General features: G+C 46.7%; 1 protein-coding gene across 1 annotated transcript in view; it reads right to left on the bottom strand.

The window, feature by feature from the left end:
• Window positions 1-7,223: 7,223 nt before the first annotated feature.
• The window catches only part of SLC35D1 (solute carrier family 35 member D1), a 28,338-nt gene continuing 16,263 nt past the window's right edge, over window positions 7,224-19,298 (bottom strand). Inside the window, exons 9-12 of the mRNA XM_056122323.1 lie at window positions 15,426-15,493; window positions 14,400-14,478; window positions 10,782-10,864; window positions 7,224-8,131 (exon numbers count right to left, since the gene is read on the bottom strand). Of these exons, the coding sequence (XP_055978298.1) occupies window positions 8,023-8,131; window positions 10,782-10,864; window positions 14,400-14,478; window positions 15,426-15,493 (339 nt within the window). The 3' untranslated portion in view covers window positions 7,224-8,022. The remainder of the gene's footprint in view (window positions 8,132-10,781; window positions 10,865-14,399; window positions 14,479-15,425; window positions 15,494-19,298) is intronic.

The raw sequence follows: 19,298 nt of genomic DNA, 5'->3' as shown, positions 1-19,298 counted from the left end.
CTTTTTAAAATCGAAAAATTTATACTGGCTACACCCAGCAGTAGGGCTGGAGCGATAGCACAGCGGGTAGGGCGTTTGCCTTGCAAGTGGCCGACCCGGGTTCAATTCCTCCCTCTCAAAGGTACGTCTCAGAGAGACCGGCAAGCTACCAAGAGTATCCTGCCCACACGGCAGGGCCTGGCAAACTCCCCGTGGCGTAATTGATATGCCAAAAACAGTAACAAGTCACAGTGGAGACGTTACTGGTGCCTGCTCAAGCAAATCGATGAACAACAGGAGGACAGTGCTGCACCTGGCAGTGGTGGGGGAACTGTGGTACTGGGGCTCTAACCAGGGCCTGGCACCTGCTCTGCGTGAGCCACAACCCTAGCCCAGATGGATCATGCCTTTCAAGGCCACAGGGCCCATGGACATTGAGGAACTGCCACGTAATCTGAAGTTGAATTCGGATTCTCTAACTTGATACTTTCTCATATTCAAATGTCAGGGGTGACAATTGTTTAGCAGGTTCCCGTACATCTTGTCCAGCAAGTACTTGGGTCTGCAGTTACGCGAGCTACTGGGTGGCCTCCAGGATGTTGTCTGATCTCAAGAAGGCAAGAGCAGGAAAGTGCTGTGATAGGCGCTCAGGACAGAGGACCAAAGGAAACAACCCACCAGCTCGGGAACATGCACTGCCTTGTGTAATTCCAGCAAAATGCAGATTTTCCTCAATCTCAGAAATCTGCAACATGAAGCAGAGTTATTCCTTTAAATGCCTTTCTGTAAGTGAATGGGATTCATTCCCCTTTTTCCCTTCTGTCATATACACACTTGGACCGCTCCATCTGTGTAGTGCTCTCACACCACAGTGGCGCTCACATCACCTCAGTGTATGTCAATGGGGGTCGTAAACACTGATGGTCACACATGCTTGCTGGGAGTGATGCTTCTGACCGAGGTGCTGATACAAGCTGCATTGCTCACAGAATGACAGCCAGAAGTCACTCGCACTGCCAGGCAACTGCAGACCAGAGCATGTGGTGGCATTGGGAATCGAACTTGAGGCTTCATGCCTACAAAGCAGGCGCCATCCATATCCTGCTGTTGCCATGTCCCTCTTGATCTGGCCACAGCTTTGTTGTCATGTGTGGACGCTGTCTATCCACAGGATGAGAACATTGCCACTGTGTCAATCTCAAGGGACTGTTGGCATCTGATGGTCACACTTGGGAGATCTTTGTTCCAGAAGCAGTATTGATAAAGACCCGGCATGGGATCCAAAATCCCTGTGCCTGAGTGTTTCCAATTTTAGGAAGGTAATAGTTTGGGGTGCTTTTGCATGTGAGGGTTGTTGGGCCACAACAGCACTGAGGAGCAACTCCAGGCTTACCTGGGGTTTGCTCCTAGTGGTACTCGGGTCCACGCAGTGCCACGGGATTGAACCTGGACCTCCCACATGCAAAGCCTATGCACTAGCCCTTTGAACCACATTCCCAACTTCAATAATGGTTTTGCTTTTGGTTAATGGTTTTGCTTTTTTGTTTTTAATCCTCTATAAATGACCTAGAAACGATGGTCCACATGTATTTACACAAGTTTCAGCTCAGACACTGCTGCCAAATGAGTTGGGCAATAAACTCCAGGCCGAAGTGATTTTCAGAGCTGTAGACAGAGTTCTCATCCCAAGTCCTCTCCCTTGGCAGTGGGTTCCAGTCGCCTTTATTGTGTAACTGGCAAAGGCCACAAGGAGCCCAGCAGGATCTTTGAAATCTTGAGGCGCCCCTGCCCCGGTGCCCCACATCCTTGTTCTGCAGAGTCCAAGAGCCTGCAAGTGAAGCAGAGGGGCGAGGGGGCCTGGCTGACCCCAGGCAGGGGTGGTCCTTCCAGAGCCCATGCTGTCCTGTTTTCCTGCAGAAAAAACTAAAAGGTCCAAATGCAGAAATGATGCCCTTAACGCCACCACCTTGGCCAAGAATGGTGCGCACCAGCCTCTCCCTCAGGGGCCTGGGTAGTGTAGGTGTTCTTGGAGGGCAGTGAGCCCACCCTGGGTTAGGAAAGGGCCCTCTGGCCCTAAACGGGTATGCTCCTTCAGGATTGATTCCCTGGAACACTTGGGGAAGCAGCATGTTCGTCAAAGGCGTGCTCACGGCTCACAGCAGGGCCATTTAGGCAGATCAAAGAAGCTGACTGCAAATAAAAGCCTGCACCATTTTCAAGGGGAGACTGAGTCACGTACTGCAGGACACTCAGGAACCCCCCTCGGTTATTCTCCATCTGGGGGGAAGAGTGGGACCACTTCGACAAGTGAATGAAGTTTACCCTTTCCCAAGCAGGAGAGAGAGATCATGGGGTCAAAGTACTTGCCTTGCATTCAGCTCACCCGGGTTCAAATTCCAGCCCTACATATGGTCCCCCAAGCGTGATCCCTGAGCACTGCCAAGAGGAAGCTTTGAGCACCGCAGGATGTGGACCCCAAGAACACAAGCAACAATAAAAGAAACCCTTCCTAGTGATCTAGATCTTGTCCACCTTTTATTCCAAAGCGGTAGGGTGTTTGCCTTGCACGCAGCCAACATAGCCGACCCGATTTCGATTCCTCTGCCCCTCTCGGAGAACCCGGCAAGCTACCGAGAGTATCTCGCCCGCACGGCAGAGCCTGGAAAGCTCCCCGTGACGTATTCGATATGCCAAACACAGTAACAACAAAGTCTCCAATGGAGACGTTACTGGGCCCGCTCGAGCAAATCGATGATCAACGGGAGGGCCTTTACTTTATTCCAAATCAGATTTTTGCATTCAGGGAAGATGTGCGTGGTAGGGTTGAAAGCAGTATTGCTTGCAAATAAGGGTCATGGATATGTAAAATTTCATTTTCCCTCTCTCTACAAAAAAAGTGGTATGTGACAAAAACCCAGAGAAAAGCTCTGATATCACTGAGAAAAACACTGTACAGTGATCACATGGATTTTGCAGTGGATTGTGGCAGGCTAGCCTTTGCCCCCACCCCAAAGTCTGAGATTGGCAATTTAAGCTTTGCTTAATACTCTGATGCTGATGATATCCGTGTATCGCATCACACCTGAACGTGGCTTAACACAAATGATGGCACAGGCACCCACGTGCTAAGCCACTACTTGTACAAAAGTCAAATGTTAATAGCACAAAAAGAAACGAAAAAAGCCTAATTCAGTGAAAGCACATAGAAGGTGCTCCGGAAAGAACTGCCTTTTCCTTCTCTGGGTTCCCGCCTTTATTCCCCCACTGGCAGCTTATTGCCACCAGAGGGCGCCATGAGCACAGCTGGAAAAGCAGGTCAACTTTGCCACCACATTCCCGGCAAGGCACTGGCAAATCAGAAAGGCCTCACCACACCCGATCTGCCAGCACCTTGGTGGGTGGACTCTGGAACTGCAATATATGAGTGCGTGCTACTTAAGCTCTCCAGCCATGAGAGTGTTGCCGCAAGCAAAGGGGCCCAAGGCACCCGTGCTCAGCAGTTACAATAGCAAAAGGCAGAAGTACTCTGAGGGCTTATCCACAGACAAGCAAAATGTGCATCCAGAGTATCATTCCGCTTTCAACAATTTTGACACACAACCCTACCTGCACAAGCCTCAGGATGTGAAGGGAAATAAATCTGTCACAAAAGGACAACTCAGGAATGATGTCACTTCTCCCAGGCAGAGCTAGATCACCAAAATTCAGACTTGTTAGGTGATGCTTGTTAGATGCTGCACGGAAGGGAAAATGAGTCGTTCAGTGCATTTGGATCTCACTTTTTGCAAGACGAAAAATTTCTGACTGGACACCAATGGGGATACAGCGAATAGTCCAGAACTTTCCTGTTCTCATAGCTCACGAATGTTCTTCAAGCTTCATTGTACTGACCTGATTAACCCATGGGCTCTTATATTCAAAATATTCAAATTTCCAGCCCATCAAGGTATCAAGGTATTGTTATATGTGCTTGAAAGGCTTGTTAGAAACCACTCAGTTGGCATAAAATGGGTGAAATTAGAGGGTATCTTGGTGGAGGAAGCCTATTCAGAAAAGGGGTAAATACAGAAATGATCTAAGGTTGCAATAAAGGGCCAAAGGGAACCCGACAGAACTGATCCACATAGCTGAGTTGGAGGAAGGAGGTTGAAAGGAAGGCATGCTCAGGGCTTACTCTTGGCTGTGTTTACAGGGCCTCCTCACTGGGCTCAGGGACCACAGGCAATGCGAGAGAATGTACTGGGATCAGCCATATGCAAAGAAAGTACCTTACCCTCTAGTCTCTCTAACCCCTCAAGGCCATTTTTATAAGGAGTTGTTGTGGACATACTGGTGATGGGTGCAGTGTTGGAATTACGAGCATAATATTAACAGCACTGTTAATAAAATCTCAATTTAAAATAAGAGGCTCATTAGGTAAATCATAGCATTACCAGGCATTAGAGACAAAACTGAAATGGTAAAAAATGCTTCCAGAGTTCCCATAGAGGAAGTTACAAGGGTTCTAGGAGCTTGTGCCAGAAACAAGGACAAAGACAAACATTTATTGTAAGTCCCAACATTGTAGCAGCAAATAGTATTTTCTGTGTCACCGAATTTCAATCAACTCCGGCTGCTGTCCTCATACATACGGGAGGACCACTGGCTTTGGGTCACGTGCACTCCGGAAGAACTCAATGCATGTGTTCAGGAAAATGTATTTATTTTGACACCTTTACAAAAATATTTAGGCACATAATCATCCTGTTTATGTCACCTGATTTACATTATTCCAACCTTTAGTACCTTTTAAAAAACACTAAAGGCAAATAGAATCTGTATTGAAAAAATATTGTGATAGGTCACCATTTGTGGTTATTAGCACGAGAAAGAAACATTTATGAACCAAATTATCTCTAAAAACACTTTTGTGAGACAATAAATCTAACCAGTAGATTCTTTAAAAAGGAAAAAAAAGTATTTTCAAAACACAAAGACTAAAAAAAAGCCCAACATCCGAGAACTTCTGCCACCACAAGAAAGTGACAATCTTAACAGTGAGGAGATGGGTTCAGAGGACAGTGATAGTGCTAGAAGCCCATGACACCTTGGCGTGGGGGAAGGCTTCACCGGAGAAGGAATGGGGCCAGTCAAGGAGCTTCCCCAAGTGATCAACAAGGGACATTTTATTTTGTTTGGGGACCACACCCAGTAATGCTCAGGGCTTACTCCTGGTTCTGTGCCTTGGGATCATTCCTGGCAGTGCTTGGGGGAGCACATGCAGTGCCAAAGATCAAACCCAGGAGCCAGATAGTAAGGGCAGCAGGTAGGCGTTTACCATGCACATAGCTGACACGGGTTTGATCCCTGGCATCCTATATAGTCCCCTGGATACCGCCAGTAGTAATTCCTCAGTGCTGAGCCAGGAGTAAGCCCTGGGCATCTAAAAAAGCCAGAAACTTATACCAAAAACAAAGATCAAACTCAGGCTGATGGCATGCAAGGCAAGTACTTTAACCCGTCCTGTCTGGCCCAGTGTGGGGCACTTTTTAACTAAACTGCATTATTAACTTCCTCTAAAGCAGAAAATAATTTTTTCTTCTTTGAAATTTGCCATTAAAATATGAGAATGAATTTTGTTTGTTCTACAAAACCGGTGCAATCTACCTGTATCACAAATGGCGAACCCTAAAATAAGTTGGCACCCCCAAAAAAGACAAACCAAAAAAAAATTAATGATAACTGAACAGAAACTGTTATTTCAACACTTTTGAGACCAGAATGGACGGGTCTGAAGAGCTGAGGAAACACAGACTTTGATCAAGTCTCTAGCCAGTGTCAGGACCCCCACTTCACCCCTGGCCTCCCCAGGAAATAGGCCGTGCCACTGAGCTTATGTGTACTGGGCAATTCTGCACCGTTCCCTCCCGCTTAGGAGGCTCATAAAGAGAAACTGCCTGCACACAGGTGGAGGGAAGCAGGAAACGAGGACGGGATGTAGAACTCCAGTGGCTGGGCACCTCACTCACCATGAATGGACCACAGGGGTCAGGGAAGTGCTCTGAGGATCCAAAGGAGGTTCCTCCAACTCTTTCAAGGGTGGGGCACCCAGAACTGGGGAAGCAAGCACCAACTCTTCGGGCAGTTCTGACACATCTCTGACCTCTCTGCTGAAGCAGCTGGCTCAAGAATTGCACTGTGTGCTTCTGTAGTGTCAGAACTGTTTCCTGGGCTGTAGCACATGCTGGCACCTGACAAGATACTTGGCACCTCGTTGCTCACTCGGGGTGGGGATCATCAGGCCAGGCCAACACCCCCAATCCCGGCATGCTTCCAAAACACCCTGACTGAAACCTTCCATGGATCCTCCACCACGCCAAGCCTGTGTAACGTGAGGGAGCACTTTTAAACTGCATCTATGTGGAAGATGGGTCCTACACAGGGGCAACTCTGGCAGAGTGGCCGTGAGTGCAGCTAACTCAGGGTCTGGAGACCCTCATCACCGAATTCCGCTCTTGGAGCTCTCCCCAGCTGCCTGCAGGAGGGAATGAAGGACTGAATGCTCCACAACCCCGCTCGCTCCAGGAGGTAGCCCAGCGCTCCAAGAGTGTTTGTCTTGTCTGTCAGCTTATCAAACCTGAGGCAGAATCGCCACATACAGGCCATGTCCGGGCACCAGGCAAATCTCGAGTGCACTCTGTCAAGCCTGCCTGTGAGCAACACAAACTCCACGTCTAGCTGGCCTGTCCAATTATGTCTGGGGGGGGGGGGGGAGAACCTGGAAACCAGATACGGGCAGGGCGGGGTCCCTAAGTGGCTCTATTGCTGCCCACCATTGGGCAAACTCGGCAGAGGTCAGGGGCTGACATCATGGCTAACCAGATGCAATTTCCTCAGACAAACTGCAGAGAAGGGCCGGGCCGCAGGCTGCAGGCTGCAGCTCTTCACACACCCGCATCTGAGGCACTCGGACTCAGAAGGGAAGGTCAGCGGGGCCCTTGCTTCTAACCCATTCAGACCTGAAGGTTCTGAGAGTTGAACAAGGGCTGTCGCTGAGTCACACTTGCGACATCTTCCAAATACAATGACGGAGCTTCGTTCTCTATCTTATCTCCAGGTACCAGAGCAAGGCCTGAGCTTGTTTAACTACCTTCAAGGCAGCTCAGTACCCTCAGCACTTAGCACAACACTAGGGAGCCTTTGCCCTATGGAATACACCGAGAGGAGTGAATGGATCAGCTCGAACAAAGGTCTAAAAGCCCACTTCGTCCGCCCCGCCCGTAGCACCATCCTAAGAGAGGGAAAAACAGTTTCCAGAAATGCGCTCTGCTTATCTCCAGTTCTGGGAAACCAAATGAAAATCAATGCACTTCAGTGCCAGGGATCCAATCCAGAGCCTTATGCGTTTGAGGCGCACACTTTACTGCTGACCCACATCCCTCAGGAAAGCCCAGTTTTCAGTGCCAAAGCCAGCAACTTTAGCAAATGCACTGACGATCTCCTCAGGAAGCAAAAGCAACCCTTACAACAGAGGACTGGAGGCAGGTCAGCAGGCTGGAGTGCAGGCCTAGCGTGCAGGAGGCCCAAGTTTGATGGCCAGCACGACACGGTTCCCTGAGCACCACTGGGAGTCGCCTCCTGGCACGGCTGGGTATGGTCCGAAAGCCAGAGAAAGAAAAATGAAAAGAACTTTCAGATACTCGACTGCACTTGGAGCTGAAGGCAGGCTAGAGTGCTTTCAGCAGCAGCTACGATTTGAATGGCAAGGCTCCAGCTGGAGCACTGTTTAATATGCAGCTCTCAGGGATACCTGGATCTTCGATGCTGGAAGAAAAATATTGTCAAAACACTGATGGTTCACTGTCAGCATAGAAGAAAAATAAATTAAAAGGCCAGTACATTTTCCAGTCTGATAAATAATTAATTCAAACGGCACATCTATCATAGAGTCAATTATAACTTTCTCTCATCATAAACGTTTAAAAGGCAGCAGTCAATCCTCAGATTGTACAAGTGCAAAGGAATGGGCTTGTCTTCGCGATCAAGAGCAACGTCCCCGGCTGATCAGACTGCTCCTTTCCCTTTAATGTCCAGCTTGTTACTGGCCTCTGACTGTTTGCTCAGTTGCTCTTCAGAGAAAGTGATGTAGGAGTACACCAAGCTGCCAGCAATGCTGCAAAACAGAAAACCACCATCAAGAAGGAAGGAAGGAGGGAAGGAGGGAAGGAGGGGTATACCAGCACATAAAATTAAAACCCAGTCACTGCTTTCATTCACCAGAGACACTCGTGGCTGCAGGATCACCCATGGCAGCTGGTGCCCCAGGGAAATGAGTGACAACAGACACTGGCCAGCAGGAGGCCTGGTCTGACAAAATCTTTCTGGAAGACAATTTGTTGGAATCAAACACTTTAGAAATCATGCCTGAACTCTGACCTAGCAGTCGACTTCGTGGCTGAACCATGTATATCTTTATGGATTTACTGCAGAGTTTTCCATAAAATTTCTCAGAGCAAAAAATTAAAGGTAAAAGTCCCATAGTAGAGAATTATGTAAATTCACGCAACAGAATACAATGCATCCATTACAATGACATAAGGAGGAAAAGGCAATGATACTGCAAGCAAAAAAAGTAGCACCACAAAATACTAAGTCCTGTCTAATTTTACTTTATCTGAAGGGACACGAATAGACGTCTGTTATGCATCAGGACAATAAATGGTCAGGCTAGAACACACCAAAAATATCAGCACTTTCAAAGCTCTGTGACATAGGAAAAGTCACTTCACCTCTTGATGCCTTCATTCCCTCCCTCACGTGTGAGGCAATTACGACACCAAAGGAGACAGAATGAGGTGAGAATGAAACTGTAATTTGATTATATAACAATGTGCTACTACATATGATTATATGCTGAACCACATAATTCAATTACAAATCTTAGTTAGAAAACAAAACATATATAATACACAATTTGTACTAAGATCGCTTCAAAGGCAATCATCCATTAGGGGTAAAAGTGAAAACGAACAAAGTACAGCAGGAGTAAGTACCGCCAGAAAGGAAAAGGGCAAAAGGGCAGTTGGCAGTGGCCTCTACTCATCAAGATTGCTCATGCCCCCCGGAATCACCTGGGTCAGTGAGACCCCGGCCAGTCTCACTGCACTGTGGCTGTGAACCTGCTCCGTGTGGGCTGCCCACTCTTCCACTGATAAAGGCCTGCACACACGGGTAACCCTCCCGCCCCAACTGTCTTACCAGTCATGCCACAGACTCTACTGGGGCCCTTCCCAGCTCCCCTCCAACACCAGGACATCCCACTTCGAGCTGCGGCTGCCTGAGACCCTTCTCTCTCCACTTCTCCCAAGTCCTACCTATGAGCCAACGCTGACCTATGTGCCTTACTCTACCACTCCCAGTGAGCTTAGTTCCTGAACCAATTACGCTGTGGATGCTGGCCCAGTGTGGATTCTGGTGACACTCTGTAACACTGTGTGATGACAGCTGCTGAAGCTCTTTTGAGAAAACACAAAGAGCCCAGTCATTGCTCCTATGACCATCATACAAATGCCCAACGTTCTCCTAAATGTGGTGTTTAGTATATAAACCAGAGGTTCCCAAAATATTTGGCCTACTGACCCTTTCCAGGAAAAAAGGCATTCAATGCCCTCTGGACATGTGCCTTCCAGTGAATAAATGAAAAGCACCTTCCAACTGCACCCAAGGATGCTATCTACCCACCCCTATGTCACCCACTTGGGAAATGCTGACAGAAAGGAAAGCTAGTGCTGTTAGCACAATCCTGTCTGGCTTCCTCTCCTTTGGTCACCTCAGTACAGTGGCCGGAGAGATCCTACCAAACCAGTCAAATCACTCCTTCAGTCCAAGTTCTCCAAGGCCGTGCTACACCTTTAGTGGTCCCTGACCTGCCTCTCATGTTCTCCAGGCCACTCCAGCCACACTGGTTTCTTCAGCATTTCTTGAACACACCAAGCACACTCACACTCTCGTCCACTCTTCCCTCCAGAAACCAGTGTGGCCAATCGCCCTGCTGACCCTCCTCCCTCCTCAGTGCATGGCCCTTCCCTGCTTTATCTGACCTGAAACTGTCCCCGGGAAACAGTGCCAGTGGGTGTTGTTCTTCATCTGGTCATCTCTGCTAGGAGGACCCCCCCACCTCCCACTCCCCCCGCCATGAGGACAGGGATCCATGAGGACAGGGATGACTGTGATCAGTTTTGGTCACAGTTCTATTCCATGGTTAGTCTGGCTCTGCAGGCTCTGAGCAGCCACTTTTATCTTTATGAAATGGGCTCACGAGCGCTGACCCTTGGCCTCTCTGCCAGTGGAAAGGGAAGGAAAAACAAATCAGCGGGAAAATAGGAGGGCAGCAGAGAGAGACTCTGGAAATGCTGAGACAGAGAGGGGCCTTTGTCATCTCACCCCAAATGCTTCAGGGTTAGAACCTCAGTTCTACTTGTCACCTAGGTAGCTGTGTGACCTCAGGCAAGTTATTTTCCCTCTCTGAGTCTCAGCTTCACTATGTGAACTGGAGTTCCACTGATTAAATGAGCTGACCAGGTAAAGACGGCCTTCCTCAACAACCATGAACTCCAACCAGCACACTGCCTGCAAATAATGCTTGACTAGAAGGTCACATGTCACCCCTTCTTACGAAGCATTATCTGAAGATACTGAATATCCCATACATTCAAGGTACTCAAGAATGTGCCATTTAGTAAACATGCCCAACCTTACTGTAATATTAACGAGTATGAAAATCCCACCTGTCTAGGCTGTTGCTTTTTCGAAGTTTTACTTACCTGATATTTAAGCCAATGAAGTTTGTCCATGTGAAAATATAATCTCCACCGAAGACCATTCCAATATAAGTTATTAATATATTCTAAAGAAAAAGGAGATACAGTTACAGAGGTTTAACTGAGCATTTGAACCATTAATACTGTGGACCAAACATCTATAAAAACCAAGAGGCAATGACAAAATCCTAAATAGTATAATCTGAATAATAAGAAAACAACAAAGAACTTTTACAAATCTGTTCAGCTTTCATGAAATCTATGCTTTCACCAATACTAAAGAACACAAAATGAGAACATCAAACAAATATTCCCCATCCCGCAGTACAAGCTGACACCATACATCTAAACAGAGAAACACTGGCATCACTGGGGGGCAGAAAGCTTAAAAGCACACTTGGCAATCTTAGAAAAGGATGCTTTCCCTCTCACCGAGATCGTTGGCTGGCTTGTGAGGGGAGGGAGGAGAAAAATATGCTTAAATGCAAGCATGATTTTCTTTTATTTGGGGAAAAAAAAAGCGGGGTGGTAGGCAGTTTACTCACATCACGACTATTAAGAGGCACCATCCCTAGCATCTTAAAAATACATGGTGGCGGGGCTGGAGCGACAGCACAGTGGGTTGGGCGTTTGCCTTGCATGCGGCCAACCCAGGTTCGATTCCCAGTATCCCATATGGTTCCCGAGCACTGCCAGGAGCAATTCCTAAGTGCACAACCAGGAGTACCCCTGAGCATCGCCGGGTGTGACCCAAAAAGCAAACCTCCCCCCTGCCAAAAAAAAAAGAAAACATGGTGGTGTAGGGGAAGGGCACTAGCTCAGAAGTAATGGTGCCCACTCTACAAGTTCAAGGCTGTGAATTCACACCACAGGGCCTCTGCATACCCTGAGCATTGCACCAACGTGTCTGTTTGTGTGTGGCAGCGATTTCCGGCCACGCCCAGTAAGGTGTTTGTGAACACAAACGCAGCATGTGGTGCCACAGCATGAACGCCTGCCCAACACTCGCACCACAAGGACCCCTAGTGGCACTATGACCCATAAATACGCAAGTACCACAACAAAAGGAGAGTGATTCCCCAGTGCGCATGACCATCGTATGTGTGTGTGTCTCCCAGGGTCCTGGCAAGGCAATAGGGAAGAGGAAGAGGGCAGAAGCACAGGAAATCATCTCCAAGTAGAGTTCCCCAGGGCCCCTGAGAGTCTGGTGGGCGCACCTGCTTCTCTGAAGCAGCTTCTTCCAACCACAATCTTAGGAAGTTTAAAATATTCCATTTCCCCCCAACCTCCCATTTTTCACATCCCAGAGGCACGGCCTCCCTCTCTGCTATCCGCAGCCGGAAGCAGTAAATGTCATACATATTTTTAGTACCTGGTCATAGTATTTTTAGCATCTGGGTTTTCCTAAATTAGCCCTATGGTGTAGGAAGTAAAACACCACAGTGGCTTTTTTCTCATCTTTTGGTTTTGCGGCCACATGGGGTTGACTCTCGGCTCTGTGCTCAGGGATTATCCTGGTGGGGCCACGTGCCATGTAAGCGCCCCACCCACTGCACTACTGTTCCTGCCCTGCCAAAGTTTTTGTTTGTTTTTGTTTTGCTTTTCGGGTCACACATGGAGATGCTCAGGGGTTACTCCTGGCTCTCTACTCAGGAATTACTCCTGGTGGTACTCAGGGGACCGTGTAAGATGCTGAGGATTGAACCTGGGTCGGCTGCATCCAAGGCAAATGCCCTACCCACTATACTATTGCTCTGTCCTCCCAAAGTGTTTTCAAAAGGCCTAAACACACCACCAGATGGCCTGGAGAATGAGAGGAGGGTCAGATAGGTGATGGGCCAATTAAGATGCAGGAAGGCCTTGGAGAACTGAGAATGGAGGAATGTCATGGCTTGATCTGTTTGAACAGATCTCTCTGGTCACTGTGCTGAGATTCCACAGAAGAGGTGGAGGCAGGACAGGAATAGGCTAACAGCAGTTGTTTTCATTTAGATCAGAGCTTCTTAGAATGGGCAATACTGTCCCCCAGCCTTCTCCAGGTGCTGGAATGGTGGGGGGTCAGCTGGGGTGTCGTGTGTTCAGTTGGGGGAGACGGGACAGATGCTTTCTGTTTCTTTTAAAGATGGCAGTAAAACTGATCAATCCCTTTAAAATGATTAGGATGCTAAAATTCTTGGACTTTTGTAAAAAGGAAATATCAAAAGTACTGGACTTAATGTGAACTAGTGCATAAGACCATACTTACACCTTATTCAAATAATGATAAAGAAGGTACACAAATAAAATGTACTATCATAAAATTAATCAGTTTTCCTCGACCATTTTTCTCCATGACATAAAACATGGTACCAACTGCCCTTCCTCTAATGTTCAAGTTTATATAATTTTGAAAATGCGATCCTCCACTTTGATCCTGAACCATTCTTTTAAAAAAAAAGAACAAAACACAGTAGTAGAGCACATGCGTCATGTGGGTGAGATCTTGGGTTTGATCCTCAGCACTGCACTCAAATAAAAAAATTAAAACCGAAGACCAAAATGGGATCGTGAGCTATTTTGGGCCGTTAAAACGGTCTCAGTTTGCTCAGGCCCTTGAATGCAGACTGACTGTTGCTGGCTTTCAGAATTCACGGGACTGACTCACTGCAGCTTTACTTGGAATTGGATTCACACAGAAACACTCCAGTTCTACGATCGGATGCCACAGACCTGCTGCTGTTTTTTAATTTCTGTTTCTAAAATGAGGTCCGGTGGGCGGCACTCCTTTGTGGGCAGAGGAAAACACTCTGCAGCCCTCCCCTGCCCGCTGGCAAACAGGGCAGCAAAGAGAAAGTCACAGACTCCATGACCTTTCCCAGGTGCCAGGCCCCACAGGTCTCTCTGTCTTACCTGCTACAGAAAGCAAACCTAACTCTGCAGGAATTCCAGCTGCCGTGCCCTCTCGGCACGGAACCACAAAGTCAGATGGAAGGCCTCAGGTTTGAAATGACTAAATTTAGCTCAATGGTGAAGGCCACTTGGCTCTCCAGGCTGAAGAAAAATCATGAGTTGCATGGGGAGGAGTGGTATCACTGGGTACGTCAGATACAACTTTGAAAAGGGGATTGTTTAAGGTTTGGCTCAAGCATAGGAAAACTTCCTTTGATTCGCTTCTGGCGGGCCTTCTCTCCCTCTGAAACTGCCAGGACTCAGGGAGGCAGAGAATAGAACAACACTTGCTAGCGGTTACAGGTGCAGGCCTGTCACTGAGCAGCTAGTCTCCCGCCCTGTCAGAAACAGGTCGAACTCTTCCTCCTCTCTGCAAGAGAACACGTTCCCTCTTCCCCACACCCTCAGAAGTACGTTATCTGAAAGGAGAAACTGTGCCTTCCTTGAGTTCTTAAAGACTGTTTCAGGGGGCTGAGAGATAATACAGTGGGTAAGGCATTTGTTTCAGAAACCACTGACACAATTTGTCCACCATATAAGTCAGTGTCAGGAAAAAAGGGCAAGTGGGCTTACGGCCATAGATTCCTATTGGAGGAGTAATTTGCGAATAAATGGTGACCAAATAATACACACAGAAGTACAGAAGTATATATGTGTGTGCGTGTGTGCAGAAAGTAACATTTTTCAACTCACCTTAATACAGCCAACTATTGTAGTTGTAAGAGCAGAATTATACTGAGTGCAGAGTACTGTGGCGTACATCAAGATAAACCTAAAATGAAGAAGAGGAATGTTCTTTTTCTAACGTATCGCCCATGGTCCTGAAGCGTGCCACTTCTCTGCCACCCCATGGCCCCACACCCCGAAGCACACCAACACCACCAACTGGCAGCAGTATAGGTGAGATCTAGTCACCTACTTATAACAATCTCTAGTCAAGAGAAACAAGCAGTGCTCGTCATGCAGCACACCCTAGTCTGCTAAGTGGACTTCCATCCTGCCACTGTACAATCGTCAAGTACAGTACAGCTCCAGAGAGCTGTGTTAAAGAGATGAACCCCCACATGCGTCAGGAGCTTGCCCCAGCAAATGTGATGACCACGAATGCTCTTTAGATGCTGTAATCCCAACTAGTTCACCAAACTCAGACAGAGCCCAGAGGCCACAGGCCTTAGTTCTGGGGTGCACCTTCCAAGAGGACAATGACCTCAGAACCAAGAGAAAGAAGACCCTTCAGGAGGGAAAAACTGAAGCAGAATGACTTTAAAAGGGAGAATGGCCCGCTAGCAATGCTGAGGCAGGGGTGGAACCTGCAGATTCCACTGAGACTTCTGAGCCAGACTTGGCACTAAGGCCCCATGTGCTTGGCTCGAAGTTCCCATTTACCACATTCCAAACCACATCGCATCCAAAGGCTGCCACTGCCTCACCAACTGTGCTAACTTAGACACTTCACTTGAGTTCTAAGTCCAGTTTCTCATCAGAAGGGGCACCTTTAGTGGGATGTGCTGGCTGCATAGCAGATTGTCACTGGAGCCCTGAGCATTTCTTCTCCCCGTCCTTCTAAGGAGACCTCTGAAGGAAGTGAGTGATCCTGGGGTCGACTCCCCAGAGATGTGAAATCACTGAATCTAGACGTTTGACAATCTTAAGCTGATGCAGTTTAAGGAGAGACTTACTCTAGGAAAAGCATATGCTCACAAGGTAGCAAAGGCTTACCCCATCACACAGGAGAGGGTGAACTGCAGAAGAAAGAGGGTATCGGCCCAGCCTTCAAAATCCATTGCCTGCAACACAAGAGAAAGCATCCATTTTTACAGTGGACCCTCAAAATCATCTGCCACATTCATCAAACAAAATCCATCTATATGCCTGCTTCTATCACACACAAAAACATAAACATCTGGGCAGGAGCGATAGTACGGTGGATAGGGCAATTGCCTTGCATGTGGCTGACTGTGTTAAATCTCCAGCACCCCTTATGATCCCCCAAGCCCACCAGGAGGGTTCCCTGAGTGCAGAGCTATGAGAAAGCCCTGAGCACTGTCGGGTGTGGCCCCAAAACAAACCAAAAAATATACACATCTAGTTATATTCAAGTAGAATGATTCTCCCCGCCCCTCCACAAAAAAAAAAAAAATCATATAAATTGATGAACCAAATGATCAGTTTTAGCAGTTTCCTCTTTTTTCAAAACATAATGTGAGGGCTGGGGATGAAGCTCAGACGTAGAGTACTTGCACTTATTTGGACCTGGGCTCAAACTCCTAGCACCACAAAAAACTAATGTATTGTGACAGAGACTGAACTTACCTGTGTTAGTACAAAGAAACTACTAATTGCTTAAAGGCACGAGGTACATCCAGCCATTTCTCCCAGATGGCTTTCCCAAATATTAATGTGTATTCAGCACAGGTTTTCTCAGGAAGATTTCTCCTCATCCTTTCCTTCTCTTCCCTCCACTTCCCTCCCTTCCCCTCCCCTTCCCTGACCTCTCCTCCCCTCCTCTCCCCTCCCCTCCTCGTGGGGAAGTTAAACAGTCAAGGGCCAGGGTCAAAAGCTACCCACCTGTCCCCTCTGCACCACCTGTCACCATTTGCCACAACTCTGCTGCCGTATCTTCCCCCTACTCCCAGCCCAGACAAGAAGTTAAAAACCAGATTATCTTTCACAAGTCTCTGCCACCTATGTAAAACCTGTATTTTAAAGTTTTGCACTGCAGCAGATCAATAAGAGTCATTTACTCTTGTTCTAAAAAGGGATAGCATCAAAAGGAAGGTTAAAAACGATTCATTTGTCAAACAACAGGCATGAAGAAGGATCTAAACATTTAACTATAAAAGCGTAATTGATCCAGCTCACAGGTTTAACAAATGAGGACAACAAAGGCCCAGAAAGCAGAAGGAATGTGTCTCTATGTCGAGAATAAGTCAGGGTCTGAGAATCAGTCCGTCTGGTTGACAGAGTAACCCAGAAAAGATAAGCAATTTTGGAAAGGCTAAACAGCGTGATGAATAAAAATTATTATTTTTTGTCTTCATTACTTAGTCAGCAGTACTTATAGTAAGAGAAACCTCCAGGTAGATGGTCTGTGCAGCAACTTTTCCTGTAAAATTCTTCTGAGCCATGCAATCTAACCAGTGATATACTGAAGAAATTACACCATGTGCCAGCATCACAGCCCAGTTTTCCCTCCCCGTGAGCATACCTGTCAAAGAGCCTGACTGCACCTCCTGGGACTCTCAGTCACCGGCCCTGTGTTGCAAACATTCCCTGTTTTAAGGCAGCAACTAGCAAGTCTAAACACAGTATCCTGACACTTTGAAAAGTCATCAATCAAGTGATGCCTGTTTCACCTTTCCCTGGATTAAGGAGCTATCTTCAATTACCAGTAAACTCACTCTGCACAACAGAAGAGTGTTTTCTTCTTGGGCCGTCAATTCCGGATTCAAGTCTATGCCAGTCCCTTCTCTGCTCCTGCCTCTCTGGGAAGCTAACCATTCAGAGCTCTCCTATTTAAGGTCTAGCCTAACAGAAAATTCCCATTTCTCTGCCTCCTTAGCTTAGCACTAGAATTTAAAGATTAAAAAAATTTAAAAAACCTCGGCTCCAATTTTGCTTCAGTTTATACCCTAAATGTAAGTCTGAATCACTAGAGCAAATCAATCTGTCCCATGTCCCCAGCGGTTTCTATTTTTTAGGGTCTGGTGCTAAGGATTGAACCCAGGGTCTCACAGATGCAAGGTATGTCCAAGCTCTCTCCCAGTTACTTTTAAATTTTAGATTCATCACAGGAAAGCCATTATTTGTAGAAAAACTTCATCTTTTTTGTTTTTCTTACAGAGTATCGCCTAAAATAAAAATCACAAAATATTTAAAAAATTAACAGTGGAAAAGTCTCCCTCTACTCCTACGCCCATTCACTGTCTTTCAAACAAACTGGTGGTTACTTTATTAGTTCCATCTATATAGTTTCCATGGTTTCTTAAATAATATATGAATTAAGCATATGTAAACATACATATGTAAATTGTGTTTTTCCCTTTCTTCACTCAAAGGTAGAATATTACAAGCACTGTCTCACACCACACCTTTTCCATTTAGTAACTGACATGCACAGGTGGCCCTTGAACAATGCAGGGGAGGGGGCTCTGACTCTTGGCACCGGCTGACAACCAACCGAGTGTGGGTCTGCCCTCCAGACACTTGGGCTCTCATGTTCTCAGATCTACCAACATCTGCAAAATTTCTCAACTGTGGACCCCAGGTCTAGAAAAAATCCGTATGTTCAAACCTAGGTTGTTCAAGGGTCAACTGTATTTTTCCCTAAAGCATTCTTTATCATAAGAACAAGTTAACACCATGTTTTTTCATTGGACAACTTATCTTGGGATCTCTTCATTCAATTCATAGAGAACATGCTTGCAAAACAGCTCTGGGTTAGGAGAGCCAAAGGTGCAACAGATGACATCAGTGTGTTAATATCATGAGATCAGGAAACAGTGAGCTCAAGTGAACTGTGATCACCCCAAGCTCAGAGCTCTCAGAAAGAGCCTCGGGCCAGTCCCTTCTCTGCTTCTGCCTCTCTGGGAAGCTGACCTTTCAGAGCCCTCCTATTTAAGGTCTAGCCTAACAGAAAATTCTCATTTCTCTGCCTCCTTAGCTTAGCACTAGAATTTGAAGAATATTAAAAAAAAAAAAAAAGAGCTCAGCTCCAATTTTGCTTCAGTTTATAACCTAAAAGTCTGTAAGTCTGAAAGAACCCCCATCTAGAAAACCAATCACCGGGCAGATCCAACCGACCCAAGTTACACCGAACACAGAACAAGGCAAGAATCCTACTCACTGTACCATCTCCAGAGTTCCTAATTAAAATTTTCTGAACATAAAATGTTCCTTGGGAACAAAGCTGGCACTTCCATGTCATCTTTAGACCCAGTTCTTCCCTGGACCTGAATCACTCCTTCCACAGGGCCACACCAACTGGTCTGTTAATGTACTCAGCCCTGAATCTGCTCACACTTCGGTTTTCCCAAACCCTCTTACCCACAAAAGCACTTCCCAGTCACTCTTCTTTTCTTCCCATACAATTTCTATTTGGTTTATCTCACCCCCACTGAAGCCCAAGTGCTCTGAAATATGAGGCATGTCTTTTTAAAACTTTCTTATATGTAATAATAACTCACATGACAAATATTCACCAAATTTAAAAATATATACGTATGCATAAAGATATGATACATTGGTAAATAAATTAAGTAACATATGCCAAGTTGCAAAGACTCCACTTAATAGCTAACTCTGAATTCCTGGGAGTCCCAAACAGGAAAGAGAAATAAGTCAGGGAGGCAGCAAAGGACAGTGGGGACAGATGTAGTGAGGCAAACCCAGGCACCTGGGGTTAGAAAGACTTGCCGGAGTTCTCGCCTCTGCCATGTGTAGTCTAACGCATGTTCTTTACCCCTAGTCAGGTCATAGTCCACTTGACTGTGCCCAGAGAGCACCAGGGAGAATGATTACTCTAGGTGCACTTCTCAGGAATATGCTTAAATTCTTGCTCTAGGAAGAGCTTTATTTAGAGTCAGGGCTCAG

The sequence above is a fragment of the Sorex fumeus genome, unplaced genomic scaffold (assembly GCF_029834395.1).
Source record: "Sorex fumeus unplaced genomic scaffold, SorFum_2.1 ptg000045l, whole genome shotgun sequence".
Lineage (NCBI taxonomy): Eukaryota > Metazoa > Chordata > Mammalia > Eulipotyphla > Soricidae > Sorex > Sorex fumeus.
The sequence above is the reverse complement of the archived record's forward strand: the minus strand, read 5'-3'. Positions and strand labels throughout refer to the sequence as shown.